Source organism: Orcinus orca, chromosome 12 (assembly GCF_937001465.1).
Source record: "Orcinus orca chromosome 12, mOrcOrc1.1, whole genome shotgun sequence".
Lineage (NCBI taxonomy): Eukaryota > Metazoa > Chordata > Mammalia > Artiodactyla > Delphinidae > Orcinus > Orcinus orca.
Window position 1 is genome coordinate 81,212,563 of NC_064570.1, and position 15,685 is coordinate 81,228,247.

General features: G+C 45.5%; 1 protein-coding gene across 2 annotated transcripts in view; it reads left to right on the forward strand.

The window, feature by feature from the left end:
• Nucleotides 1–15,685, forward strand: part of B3GAT2 (beta-1,3-glucuronyltransferase 2) — a 79,174-nt gene that overhangs the window by 36,806 nt on the left and 26,683 nt on the right. For both annotated transcript variants that reach the window (XM_049695442.1, XM_004270124.4), the window contains exon 2: nt 4,976–5,120. In XM_049695442.1, coding sequence (XP_049551399.1) covers nt 4,976–5,120 — 145 coding nt within the window. The remainder of the gene's footprint in view (nt 1–4,975; nt 5,121–15,685) is intronic.

A 15,685-nucleotide genomic window follows, 5' to 3' on the forward strand; every position in this document is an offset into this window, starting at 1 on the left:
ACCGTGGATAGTGTAAAGGATGTGGAACCTGCGGATGTGACGGGCTGCCTGTATTTAAATGACAGACTTTTAAAAATGTCGCATGCTTGGAAACGTAGTCCTGCCACATCACCTGCATTCAAATAGCCCTTGCATTTCCTTTAGCACCCGACCCTGTGAAAAAATAAAACATGGACAAATGTTCACTCTGAGCTGCTCTCAGAAATTTGGAGCATGCTAAATAAAACCTACGTGTTCTAGCATGAAACTGGCACAGAAGTGTGAAGCGTTGCTTCTTTGATTCATCTCATTACCCGGAACCCTAGGCCATTCTGTAGTCTGTGGGGAAAATCCTACGTGTCTTTCACAGCCCTACTTAAGTGAAAAGCCAGGCGCCAAACACGTCTGGCCGTGTTCGCTTGTCCCGGTAGGAGCGCTCCCACAGTTCCGTGTGTTCTCCTCTGTAAGGGAATTTCTCTTTTCCTGTTTCCCCTTTCCTTCTGTTCTTTTCCTGTCTGTCCTCCTCTTGCCTGTGAGGTGCCCCTTCACAACACAGCATCCTGATTGCTTGCTACATATGGCTCAGGTCTCAGGTACCACATGGTGCTCACACACTTATCAAGAATGTTTTGGCTCCTGCTGTATGCAGGCGCAACCTATGCATTCCCAAGAGGATACCCAGGTCTGGGACGAGGTCCGCTTACCAGCTTTTCAGATTTGAAATTTTAGTGCTCCAGGAAAAGGCAGTTTAGGAGCTAAAAAATCATAGGCATTTTAAGGAAATATCAAAAAAAGGACACAGCACTATTTTCAGTACCTTGTTAGATACAAGGCCATTCTGTCACTGTAAGAAAAACATGTACTAGATTTAACTTGATTTCTCAGTATGTTTGGCATATTTGAGATATCAAACAAAAAAAATGGAAATTTTTCATTTTCTGCAGTGTGTGAGGGAACAGGGGTGGAGTGAGTTGAGGAGAGGGCCGTATTTTTGTGAAATTTTTAATAAAATTTCTGGCTTTTTTCCCCACCTATGGCAAAGATCTAGGACACAAAAGCATTAAATGTTAATACTGATTCAAAATTAAATCTCCAAAACCTTGCTGGGAGGAATGAAAGGTCTAAATAACTGGAGAGAGAGAGACCATGTTCATGGATTCGAAGACTCCGTATTGCTACGTTGTTGGTTCTCAGTGAATTGATATATAGATTTGACACAGTCCTGATCAAAATTTGTCAGAATTTACAGACTGACTCTGAAACTCGTATGGAAATAGAACAACTCTGCTGAAGAAGAACAGAGATGGGGAACCCACACCACCTGGTCACGGCGGTTGTCATAAAACCACAGTACATCAAGACAGTGTGGTAGTAGCATTAGATCGCCAAGTGGACCAATGGGTCAGGGAGAACGTCCAGAAGGAAACTCACATGTAGGTGACCACTGACTTTTGACAAGAGTACAAAGGCTGTTCTGTAGTTCTGCGACAATTAGATACAGTTCGAACAATTGGATATCCACATGCAAAAAAAGAAAAAGGAGAAGAATTTCAGTCCCTCACATCACATACACAAAATTAACTCAAAATAGATCATAATTAAATATAAGACCTAAATCCATGATAACTTGTAGAAAGGAGGAGAAAACTGCGGGTTAGGCAACACTATCTCAGCTATGACACCAACAGCATTCTTCATGAAGGACAAATGCATGCAATGGACTTCGTCAACATTAAAACTGTCTGTCCTTCCAAAGATGAGCCATCTCTCCCAAGAGGGAGGAGATAGAGATATACATAGAGCTGATTCACTTCGTTGTACAGCAGAAATCAACACAACATTGTAAAGTAACTATACCCCAATTAAGAAAAGAAAGAAAAGAAGAGATGAGCCACAGACAAGGAGAAATTATTTATGTCACATATCTAAGAAAAGGACTTGTATGCAGACTATATAAATACCTCTCAAAACACAATAGGAAAGAAATAAGCAATTTTAAAAGTAGGCAAAAGATTGGAACAAATACTTCACCAAAGAAGCAATGCCATATGGCTTATAAGCACATGAAAAGATACTCAACATAATCAGTCATTAGAAAAATGCAAATTAAAACCACAGTGACATACTACTAATACCTATTAGAATGACTAAAATGGAACACCAAACACACCAAGTCTCGTTGAGGATGTGGAATGATTGGAACTGCTGGCGGGATTGTAAAACGGCGCAACCACTTTGGAAAGTAATTTGGCATTTTCTTAAAAAGTTAAATGTACACGTACCGTGTGATCTAGGCGTTCCACTCTTAGGTATTTATCCAAATATAATGAAGTCTGCAGAGACTCATACACCGATGTTCATAAGAGCTTCATCTGTAATATCCAGAGGCTTGAAAACACCCAAAAGTCCATCAACAGGTAAATTTAAAAAAACAAAACAAAACTGTGGCACACCCATACATCCACACGGTAGAATACTGCTCAGCAAGGTGAAGGATTGAGCTGTTGATACACATTGTAGCCTGGCTGAATCTCCATATCCTTATTCTAAGTGAAAAGCCCAATTAAAAAAAAAAACAGTATATACCATATGCTTCCATTCATATAAAATTCTGTGGAGATCAGCGGTTGCCTGGGGTTAGGGGATGTGGAGAGCGTAAAGAGGGATGGCTTTAAAAAACAGCACGAGGGGGCTTCCCTGGTGGCGCAGTGGTTGAGAGTCCGCCTGCCGATGCAGGGGACACGGGTTCGTGCCCCGGTCCGGGAAGATCCCACATGCTGCAGAGCGGCTGGGCCCGTGAGCCATGGCCGCTGCGCCTGCGCGTCCGGAGCCTGTGCTCCACAACGGGAGAGGCCACAACAGTGAGAGGCCCGCGTACCACAAAAAAAAAACAGTACAAGGAAACTTGGGGGTGATGGATATGTTTATTATCTTCATTTTGGCCATGTGTTCATGGCCATTTACATAGGTCAAAGTGTATCAAATTTTACTCTTCAAAACATGCATTTTATCCTTTCAGGGGTCCCTAAGCCTGCCCACATGCTTGGGGATTTACTGGGACCCCTAGCACCCAGCATGTATTGTACTTGTGGATAAGACGTGTCACCGGGACGCAGTAGGATCCGTAGGCACATCAGTGAGGGAAAGACCTGAGGAGGGGTCTGGAGGAATCCGTGTGCCACTTCCTGTGTCCTCTGCCCCCCATGAGGGACCGCAGAGCACACCTTCCCTCCAGCAGCAAAGCTGTAACTATGGAGGTACAGTCGTTATGCCCACTGAAACCCATTTCAGGTTCAGGGTTTTGACTGGGGGCTGGTCACATAGGCACCTCTGCCCACCAGTATCTCAGATGCCCGAAAAGAAAACGTGTTCAGTGGCCCAGGCGGGCAAAACAACCTTATCAGCGTAGGAATGCTTCAAAAGCCAGATTCCCAGGTGCCGGCCAAGGGCCAGCTTATAAGCAGGCTTTTCTGAAAATCATAGTCTCAGGACTGTTAATTCTTTTCTGTAGTCAGTTATACCTCAGTAGCACTCTTTTTTTTTTTCAGTAGCACTTTTTTTTAAAAAAATTAAGTTAGTATGAACGAGTACAAGGCAGTGGTGATTAATTTACTGAAAAAGTGATAGACTATAAAAAGCAGTCACTTCAGGTTTGTGGAAGACCAATAGAATGGGATCTGCGTTACCTGGATTGCTTCCTGCTCTAGAATCTGCTCTTTGGAGTGAAGTGGGATAGTAATAAATAAGTAAAGTTGGGATATTTGCTAAATGGGAGCTTCGAGTTATATTTTCATTAATACAGTAGCATAACTTTTAATTTGAATTGTACTGGAAAATCTTTGCCAAGAATATAATTTTTCTTTCATTAAATAATTCCTTGATTGATAATCTTTATTTTAATCACTGGTTAACGGACCATGACCCAGTTCTATAGCAAATAAAAAGTCAAGCATTGGTGTTGAAATTATAATGATCCCAACAACGGGTCCGCCTGGTGCAGCGGTGTGGCACACCCAGCTGGGAGAGTAGGCACTGCTGAAATCCAGCCTGTGCTCTGATGGCCAAGCCAGGGGCCCCGGCATGGGTGTGTCCACCTGAGAAAGGGGCAGCTCTTTCTAGTTTGCAGAAAGGCGCCACATGGGCTGACTTGGCCCCAGCACGTGTTCCAGAAGGAGGTGGTGGTGACAGTGATGGTTTTCCCCCAAAGTGCTACCTGCTAGAGGCCAGCTTTGTTATCAACACATGTCTTTGTTTGTTTTTGCTTTTTTATTTTCTAATTTGTATTGGAGTATAGTTGCTTTACAGTGTTGTGTATCAACACGTCTTTCCCCTTAAAGAAATCCAGGAGATAACTTCCAGTTGAGGGCTGTCTTTAAGAGCGTGTACCTGGAGAGGACCAGAGATTCCAGCAGCCCGTGCGGGCCTTTCCTCTCTAATTTGGCCTGATCGCCTTTGAAAGGCAGGCGAATTTAGGGGACAATTTTCTTTCTGTCCGGAGGGTGCCTGGTGTCTGTTCTGTATCTGGATCCCGTTATGAATGTCCCCAGACAAGATCGCTCTGTGTCTGTAACAGTAAAACAGCAATCAGAGACAGGCAACCCCTGTGGCTCCTCTGAGAGGAACTGCTGCTGAGTAATAAGGCTGCCTAAGGGGCAGTCGGGAACTTGCACTTGCGGGGGGACCAAGCGTAGTTGAAGATCCAGCTTTGAGACAAATAGACAGTATTTGATGGCCACAGCTTCCGATGAGCGATGTTCAGACATGGACCCACTTTATTTCTCAGCCCTGAGCCCCTGGCTGAGTCCGTGACAGCACAGGGCAGTGGCACCAGGCAGCCACACGGCAGGGAACCGGGGGACAGTCTGCCAGCAGGAGGGTTCTGGTTCCGCTCGGAAACCTTCACCGTTCGGAGATCTCCACTCGCCCCGTTTCTTCTGTGGCTCACAGGTTCCTTCCCCTAAGGAAGCTTCAACTGCATCTCTTTCCCCTTTTGTAGATGCGGACGACGCGCAAGGTCTCTGTGTGGCCAGTGGGCCTGGTTGGCGGGCGGCGCTATGAACGTCCGTTGGTGGAAAACGGGAAGGTCGTCGGCTGGTACACCGGCTGGAGAGCAGACAGGCCCTTTGCCATCGATATGGCAGGTGAGCGCGTAGATCGTGGGGTTTGTTCCCGCCGGGTTGTTCCCGCCCCCCCCACCCCACCCCCGTGTGTAACTGTACCGAAGGCAGGACGCTTTGAAGACCGCTTTGCTTAAACCCAACGTTGTGTTATGTTCAGCAGATGAACGTTTAAACCTTCAGAGCAGGCTGGTTGGGTGATTCAAGGGGTAATTGATTCGGGGAGTGATTAGGAAACACTCATGCCATTCCATTTGTCACCTGTCCACGCAGCCATCCCTTCATCCAGGTGCTGGGCTGGGCGGCGGGGAGCTGGGCAGTGAGAAACAGACCTGGCCCCGGCCTCACAGGCCTGTACCTGTCCATGCCTCGCTCTACAAGTCCGACTGGTTGTAACATATCACATGCGTACTGATAAATTTAACAGCGATATGGTATAGGCAAGTTAACCATTTTGATGCTTACTGATTGAGACATTGAGTCCTTATTGATACATTTGAGAGTGAAAATATAAAACTGGATTACTGGTTTTTCAAACAGGTACTAATGTTGAGTATAACTGTCTTTCAAAGTTTTTACTCTCTGACCAACCAACTAAATTGAATAAAACCTACTGTAGACCACAAATTCTAAAATGCTGCTTTATCATAAAGTGACTCATTCTATGGGGGTTATATAACATGATGCCTGTGATAACTGTGGAACGATGCAGTTTGAAACATGAGGCTTTGGAGGCAAAAGAGAAAAAAAAATCGCTAAAATCACTGATGTCTGTAACCTAGAATATGAAGGCAGAGAAGCTTCAAAATTGATCTGATCCATCTCAGCGCCAAAACAGAGCTCTGTCTGTCTGTCTGTCAGCCTGTGCTTGGCCGATCTTTTTGTGTGCTATTTCCCAGCTGTAGTCAGAATCACTGCTCAGAATTGTGATGGGATGGAGGCTGTGTTCTGACTGGCTTCATGAATTTTATTCTGAAAATACTATAAATTTGAGGGAGCGAGGTTATGAAGAGCGCTAGGAATAAAAGCTGCTGTGGAAAAGCGCTGGGGATGGCCGGCCTGCTGCCCTGCTTCATGGGAGAAGACAAACTAGGGTATTTTAACTCAACGTTTAACAGCGTTTCCTGAGGGCCAGCTTTGTGGGATTGTGTGTCATGGTCTCTGACCCAAGGGTGGTCCAGACCTCTGACCCTTCCCTGACCCCTCCCCCTCCCAGGCCCCCTCCCTGCGTCCCGACCCCTCTGTCCCTCTTCCAACCCAAGCCTTATTCCTCGGTCCCCAGTTCTTGCAGCCGCAGAGCTGAGCTGGCATCTCAACCAAAGAATCTTCCTGAAGGCAGACAGACAGGCAGGTCAGCTGTATTTGGAAGGTGACGAGGATTATCAAAAGGGGCGTCGCCTCAATCAAGTCTGAAACGATAAGGCCAACCATAACATGTCTTGAAAATCAAGTTTTCTGCTGCTCAGAAGTGTTAAATTTGAGCAGAAATCTTGAGGAACATTAGGCAAAATCTTGTGCTTCTCTGGGACTTAGTTTCCTCATGTAGAATGAGGCAGTAGCGTGAATGACCACTGAGGTCCTTGCTAACGAGTTCTCCCTTTCCCTGGCTTCCTATCTTGGGAAGCTCAAAGAAGAGTCCAGGTCCCTGGATTCTAAGTGAGGGTGTGGCTGCTGACGCAGCCAGCTGGCAGATGTTTGGTCCTTCTGGTCCCCAGGAGTTCAGGTCTCCCACATGGGCTCTCTGCCCATCACCCTTCAAGCTAACTTCAAGGTGAGGGTGACATAGATACGTCTTCCTGGATTTTGCTGTAAGAACTTTATGTAGATGATCAAGTATCCAGTAAACCCATCGAGTATTTTGCATTGTTCCCCCCGGAATTTGGATCCAAATAGATATATCTAAAATTCAAGAAGGGCACATGGGTTTTGTGAATTAGGCCTGACTGGTGACAAGATATTTCACACTCTGTCACTGCCAGAATCTCTGGGAAACTTCTCCATGACGTGACTGGTGTTTGGATTTTTAAAAGCACTTTAATAGATTTTCAAAGCATAATATAAGACCTATTGTAAAATATGAATGATTTGCTTGTTTTTATTAATTATCCTTATTTTAAAATCGGAATAAAATTTCTGTCTCAAAGAAAACAACTTTTGAAACACTAAATTAGTTTCTTCACATGTGAATTTGCTTTGCAAATTAGTTTTCAGTGAATTATTGATATTTTTGGAAACCTTTAAGTGAGAGGGATTTGGTTGATGAGATAAAGCTCTGACTTTGAGCCGTTTGTTCTCATTCTAAAACTTGCAATTTTATAGCTTTGTTTAGATTCCATATGATTCATTTACTCTTAGTGGGAAGAGAGAACAGGGCTTTTGGATGTTCATGTACAAATGGTACTTCCCACCTCATTTTCAAGAGACACACACAGACACAATCTCTAGAGAGTAGAAAGCTGGAAGCCCGCTTCCCTGCTGTACCCAGGAAAGCCTGAGGATCACTGCTTTAAAAGTCGTTCTGATGGATGAGTGAGGGGACTGCGTTGGAGCCTGCGTCTTGCTTGGACTACCACAAACTGATTAAAAACCATGAAACTGACAGCCTCATGGGGACCTAGCTCTGCCCTCCAGTGGGCAAGCACCAGCCTGGAGGCCCACACGGAACGTACAGCCAACCATGTGAGAATGCTTCCCCGCCCTCCAGCAGGCCTGCATCCCTGCGAAAGGAACGGCCTCACAGCCAGCCAGGCCAGGGCCCAGGCCCACTACCATCGCAGCCACAGTAGCCATCCCGGCCACAGCAGAAGGATGCATGCAGCCACAGAGGGGGCACCCCTAAAGCATGTAGCTCTGGAGATGAGAGGGGAAGGGGCTGCTGGGCTTCATAGGACATCTTCTGCATGAGGCCACGTCCCCAAGATTGGGAAATGTAACTGACCCACCTCACACATAGAGCAAACAAAATTGGGCAAAATGAGGAGACAGAGGAATATGTTCCAAATGAAGGAACAAGATAACCTCAGAAAAAGAACTAAACAAAGTGGAGATAAGCAATTTACCTGATAAAAAGTTCAAGGTGATAATTATAAACATGCTCACCAGACTTAGGAGAAGAATGAATGAACATGGTGAGAATTTCAACAATGAGCTAGAAAATATAAATAAGAATGAAACAGAATTTAAGAATACATAACTGAGATAAAAAATACACTAGGAGGAATCCAACAGTAGATTAGATGATATAGAGGAACAGGTCAGTGATCTGGAAGACAGAGTAGTGGAAATCAACCAAGCTGAATAGAGAAAAGGAAAAAGAATTTTAAAAATTAGGATAGGGCTTCCCTGGTGGTGCAGTGGTTGAGAGTCCGCCTGCCGATGCAGGGGACATAGGTTCGTGCCCCGGTCCAGGAGGATCCCACATACCGCGGAGCGGCTGGGCCCGTGAGCCATGGCCGCTGAGCCTGCGCGTCCAGAGCCTGTGCTCCGCAACGGGAGAGGCCACAACAGTGAGAGGCCCGCGTACTGCAAAAAACAAACAAACAAACAAACAAACAAAATTAGGATAGTTTAAGAGATCTCTGGAACAACATCAAGTGTACTAACATTTTCATTATAGGGGTCCCAGAAGGAGAAGAGAGAGAGAAAGGGGCAGATAACTTATTTGGACAAAAAGATAGCTGAAAACTTTCCTAACCTGGGGGAAGGAAACAGATATCCAAGTCCAGGAATCACAGAGAGTCCCAAAAGAGGTGAACCCAATGAGGTCCACACCAAGACACCTTATAATTGAAATGGCAATTATTAAAGAGAGAATCTTAAATGCAGCAAAAGCAACTAGTTACATGCAAGGGAATAAGACAATCAGCTGTCTTTTTAGAAGAAACTTTGATGGCCAATAGGGAGTAGCAGTACATATGCAAAGTGATGAAAGGAAAAAACCTCCAACCAGGAATACTCTACCTGGCAAGGTTATCATTCAGATTTGAAAAGATGGAGTTTTAAAGGTAGGCAAAAGCTAAAGGAGTTCAGCACTACTAACTAGATTTACAAGATATGTTAAAGGGACTTCTTTGAACAGAAAAGAAAAGACCACAGCTAGAAATATGAAAATTATGGAAGGAAAAATCTCCCTGGTAAAAGCAAACATGGTAAATGTAGTAGGTCAGCCACTTATAAAGCTAGTAGGAAGGTTAAAAGACGAAAGTATAGAATCATCTGTATCCACCAAAGTAGTTAAGAAATACACAAACAAAATATGTGAAATAATTACACTAAATGTAAATGGACTACATGCTCCAATCAAAGGACAGAGAGGAGCCAAATGGGTAAAAAACAAGACCCATATATATGCTACCTACAAGAAATTCACTTCAGATCTAGAGACACATGAAGACTGAATGTGAGGGGACGGAAAAGGTATTTCATGTAAATGGAAATGAAAAGCAGGGATAGCAATGCTTACATCAGATGGAAGACTTTAAAACAAAGAAGTAACAAGAGACAAAGAAGAATATTATAGATATAGATAAAGGGATCAATCCAACAAGAATTGATGAATCCAACAACAATTGTAAATATATATGCACCCATTATAAGTACCTAAATACATGAAGCAGATATTAATAAACATGAAGGGAGAAAAATGAAAGTAATGTTAGTAGAAACTTTAATGCCCTATTTACATCCGTGGGCAGATCATCTAGACAGAAAATCAATAATGAAAAATGGCTTTAAATGACACATTAAAGCAGATAGAATTAATAGATATATGGAGAACATTTCATTCAAGAACAGCAAAATACACATTTTTTTCAAGTGCACATGGAACATTCTCCAGGATAGATAACATGATAGCTACAAAACAAGTCTCAATAAATGTAATAAAATTGAAATCATATCAAGCGTCTTTTCTGACCACACACTATGAGACTAGAAATCAAGTACAGGAAAAAAATGCAAGAAACACAAACATGTGGAAACTAACCAACATGCTACTAAGCAACCAATGGGTCTTGAAGAAATCACAGAGGAAATCAAAAAATACCTGGAGACAAATGAAAATGGAAACATAAAGTACCAAAATCTATGGGACATAACAAAAGCAGTTCTAAGAGGGAAGATTATAGGGATACAGGCCACCTCAGGAAACAAGAAAAATCCCACATAAACAATCTAACATTTCACCTAAAGGAACTAGAAAAAGAACAAACAAAACCAAAAGTTAGTTGAAGAAATCATAAAGATCAGGGTAGAAATAAATGAAAAAGAGACTAGGAAAAAAATATAGAGAAGATCAATGAAACTAAGAATGGTATTTTGAAAAGATAAAAAAATTGATAAAGCTTTAGCCAGACTCATCAAGAAAAAAAGAGGCGGCCCAAATAAATAAAATCATAACTGAAAAAGGAGACCTTACAATGAGCACCACAGAAATACAAAGGGTTATAAAACATTACTACAAAAAATTATATGCCAATAAAATGGACAACCTAGAAGAAACGGATAAATTCCTAAAAATGTACAATCTCTCAAGACTGAATCAGGAAGAAATAGAAAATATAGTGGACAAATTCCTACTAATAAACTTGAATCAGTAAGTTAAAAACTCTCAACAAGCAAAAGTCCATGACCAAACAGCTTCATAGGTGAATTCTACCAAAAATTTAAAGAGGAGTTAATACCTATTCTTCTCACACTATTCCAAAATTATGAAGAGGAAGGAATGCTTCCAAACTTATTCTGTGAGACCAGCATCATTCTGATACCAGACAAAGACACCACCGACACAAGAAAGAGAGGAAGGAAGGAAGGAAAGAAGGGAGGGAGGGAGAGAGGAAGGAAGGGGAAAGAAATTTACAGGCCGATATTACTGGTGGACATAGATGCAGAAATATCAACAAAATATCAGCAAACTGAATTCAACAATATATTAAAATGATCACACTCCATGATCAAATGGGATTTTTCCCAGTGATGCAAGGATGGTTCAATAGCCACAAATCAATCAATGTGATACACCACATTAACAAACTGAAGAATAAAAATCACATCATCTCAGTAGATGCAGAAAAGGCTTTTGACAAAATTCAACATTCACTTATGATAAAAACTCTCAACAAAGTTGGTAATGAGGGAGTGTACCTCAATATAATAAAGGCCACATACAACAAAAGCACAGCAATAATATTCAATGGTCAAAAGCTTAAAGCATTTCCTCTAAGATCAGGAGTAAGACAAGAATGGCCATACTCATCAACATAGTATTGGAAGTCCTAGCCACAGCAGTTAGACAAGAAAAAGAAATAAAGGGAATCCAAACTGGAAAGGGAGAAGTAAAACTGTCACTGTTTGCAGATGACATGATACTATATATAGAAAATCCTAAAGATGCCACCAGAAGTGAAATCCTGCCTTTGTGACAACATGTATGGATATAGAGGTTATAAGTCTGAGTGCAATAAGTTAGGGACAGTCATACCACATGGCCTCACTTATATGTGGAATCTAAACAAAACAGAACGAAATGAAAACATCCTAATAGATACAAGGAGCATACAGGTAGTTGCCAGAAGTGAGGAGGTGGGAGGTGGGCAAAACAGGTGAAGGGGATTAAGCGGTTCTCTAGTTATAGAATGAATAAGCCATGGGGATATAATATACAGCATAAGGACTATTGTCAGTAATATTGTAATTACTTGGAGGACAGATGATTATTAGGTTTATCGTGGTGATCATTTCACAAGTTATGCAGATATCAAATCGTTTTGTAGTATGCCTGAAACTAACATAATACTATCCATCAACTATAGTTCAATAAAAAAAGAAAATATTTCTTAAACAAAAAGATAAATAAAATCATACATATTCCTTTAAAAAAAAAAAAAGAAATGTGAACTTAAAGAGCCCACGCATAGCATTTCCGCAGCTGTCTTGCTCTGAGGGGTTGAACATACATTCAGCAGAAGCCCCTCGGGGTCTGTCCTGTTTGTACTTCTGTGAAGCCACAGCCTAGCCTCCACCAGAAGCTTATTTGCATATCAGGCATCGGAACTGGAATGTTTCATGTCGTTTGTGGAGCTTGACTCCGTGTCTGTCTTTCTTTTGCCACACTGAACACCACAGATGTGAATCTTGCTCTGAGATGAGAAAACCTGGTCCTGAAGTTTTCTTGTACGCACAGTGGTAGTGGCAGAAGTCATGATTATCCCTCTTGCGTGGGGACATAATTTTTAAAATTCTAATGATTCCTACTGAAGCAAGAACTAAGATACTCACCCACAGGATAGAAAGACCGCCTCGGAGGCAGCCCTGGCCCTGGCTGTGGCGTGCAGTTGGCTTCAGCAGTTGGTCAGTGGCCACCCCACTCTGGGACTGTCTACACTGGCCTGTGCCTCAGACTTTAATTCCAGCATCCCAGGCATCTGGCCACTGGCTAGTTCTCAGTGCCTGAAAGCAAGGCAGTGCACACAAATTTTTTTTTTTTTTTTTTTTTTGCGGTACGCGGGCCTCTCACTGTTGTGGCCTCTCCCGTCGCGGAGCACAGCCTCCAGACGCGCAGGCTCAGCGGCCATGGCTCACGGGCCCAGCCACTCCGCGGCATGTGGGATCTTCCCGGACCGGGGCACGAACCCGTGTCCCCTGCATCGGCAGGCGGACTCTCAACCACTGCGCCACCAGGGAAGCCCCACACAAAGTTTTTAGTTTTAGTTTTTAGGGAGCTGCTTTCAAGTGAAAGAGTCACTTTGGCTGCTTCCAGTGAGGTGTCAATAAGGACCATTGCTCAAAAGAACCAAGCTTAATCTTCTGCCTCACGTGGAGGTGTAGATTTGATACAATTCGGAACTTAAGGCTGAGATACTTATTTTGAGTTTTCAGCATTTGCATGCACCGTATTCTTAGCTCTGGGGGCGTGGCAGGCAGGGCACTGTGCTCCCTACGTGAAGGACGTACCATTTCCAGTTGAGTCCCCGGCACACTGTAGGGACTTTAGTCTGGTAAAAATCCAGCCGGGTGTGCTACAGTTCAGCTCTGGCCCTAACCACCCAGAGGTAGCCCAGACCCCACAAGTTAGAGGGTGTGGTCCCCTTCCTTCAGACACCAGCTCCGCTTCGGGTGTCCCCGGGCCATCTGCACTTCTGATGAACGGGCTATAAATTTGATGTTTTCCTCTCAGGTTTGATCATTTAATAGAGGGACTCACAGAACTCAGGATAGCCTTCAACTTGTTATTTTAAAAGATACAAATTAGCATCAGCTGGTGAAGCAACACACAGGGTGAGGTCTGGGAGAGAAGGAAGAGCTTCTGTGCCTTTTCCTCGTGGAATCAGGATGCATCACCCTCCCAGCACATTCGTGTGTTCAGAACCCAGGAAGCTCCACCAGATTCTCGTGTTCAGAGTTTTTATTGGGGTTTCATCCCGTAGGCGTGACTGAGCCACGTGCTTGGATTCAGTCCCTCCCCAGAGATCGGGACGGTGCAGGCCTCCAACCCTTTAACCACGCAGCTGGTCCTTCGGGTACCCAGCCCCATCCTGAAGCCATGGAGGGTCCACCTCGAGCCACCTCATTAGCATAGCAGAGTCACCCCTGTCACTCAGGAAGTTTTAAGGGTTTTACAAGCTCCTTGCCAAGAACCTGGCACGAAAACCACACACATTTTTTTATTACCAGGCTCAGTAAAGGATCACTTTGATGTCATAAAGAAGAGTGCCCCCATCTCCGCATTACTAGCACTCTCACCCTCAAAAGCAAAGGGTGAGTTAAGGGGTGTCCTGGGGTCACTTTGTCATGGCTGATGAGACATGACTATACAGCGATAAAACTATTTCTCACGTGCAGCTTACAGAACGGAGCAAGGGTCTTGGTGTCCTGTGGTTGGCGTGTTGCAGCCCTGGGGATGGAGTGGCTCCCACGAGGGGTGGGGGGGAGGGGGGGAGGGATGCACTCCCACGGGGAGACCGGGGGTGGCCTCAGAGTGCGTCCTGGGAGCAGCCACGGAGTGGGGCCGCAGGGGGAGGAGCCCCGGAAGGGGGCGGGGCCCAACAGGAAGGAGTGGGGGGAGGGGTGACCACAGTCCCTGGAGAAGAGCTGGAGAGTCGTGAATTCGGCTGTCAGGCGTCTCGTGTCTCGGATGTGGACAAGCTGGTGAGAGGGGAGAGTGCCGGACGGCTGGGAGGCTGTTCCCTGGAAGGGGGGACATGGGAGGACAAAGGCCCGACAGCAAGGGGAGTGAAAGTTCAGCAGGGTCGTCCGAGCAACGTCAGGTTTCCAACAGAGCAGAGAGGGTGGGCAGTTTGATCCGTGAGAGGCCAGAGGGGTGCCATTTTTGAGGCAAAAGAGGTAAGTGTTGAAGGTCCCAAAGGAGAGGAAACAAGGAGGACTCGGGACTTTAGATGGACGCGTTCACCTGGGCAGATCCTCCCCTTCCTCCACGTGAGGGGCCAAGTTGGATGAGGAAACAAGACCCAGGAAGGTGAAGGACTGTGCGCTGGGGGCCGGACGTCTGCAGGGTCCACGGAGCAGAGGTGACAAGACACTGAGTTCCCCGGAGGCTGCTGGGCAGAGGGCCGTCAGGGGTGCAGGGCCCGCTCCACCCAGCGCGCGCCCAGCAGAGGGAACGGGGCGACAGTGCATGACCGGCTCCCCACGAGGCACAAGATGAGGTGCAGGTGGATGCTTTGGGTTTACATCTAAGGGGCGCCTTCCACGCGGGCCAGGGCGGGGCAGCGGGGTGGGAGTGGAGGACCGCGAGCCCATGGCTCTAAAGAGAGGGAGCTGGGGTCGGGCTGTGAGGCCCGACTGGGGGGGGGCGGTGGAGACCTCTGCCCTCATCTCTGTGGCCTTGGGGAGTCTGGAATGTTCTGAGTAGGGCCTGGGCCGTGGCAGAGGGGGGCCTGGAGGCCGCTGGGATCCAGGGGCAGGTTGCTGAGGCCGAGGTGAGGGAGCGGAAGGCCAAGGCAGCTCTTATGGGACAGCTGTCGGGGACTTAGAAATTGTAACGAGCCATTTCAGATTCTGCTCACAAGTCAGCAGAAATTTAGGTCTTTTTAACACTTGAGTGGTATGGGGACAGCAGATATAGTCCCTTTAAGTTGGGGTCGATTTAATTGGTGTGATCTGTTGTGTTACCTTTGAGTTGTAACTTAGGAGCAGAAGATATGGTCATCTTGGGTAATTAGAATATTCTGTTGACCAGAAGAGTAGTTGTTTTGAAATAGAAAACTGCATATTAGGGGGGAAAAAGGTCACATCCCTGGACTAAAGTTTGTGGGTGTGCTGTCCTGCAGGCCTGCAGATGCAGGGGAGACCCAGCCCTGCCTGGGCTTCCTGGGGCCACACTGCTCCCCACTGCCCCCCACCTCCCAGGTCCCTCTTTCAGCGGAGGCTTTGCCGGCACCCAGATGAAGATGGCCCCCTAGCCAGTCATTCACTCCTGGAAACTTCTGCTCTTCTGCCCCACAGTGCTTTCCGCACCGGGGGTACCTCTGTAACTGTGCCTCTTGACCACAGCCTCTGCAGGGGCAGAAGCCTCCGTGTCCCGGCCTCTGCTCCGTCCTCAGTTTGGGGTCCTGTGTGCCCTGCCCCAGCCT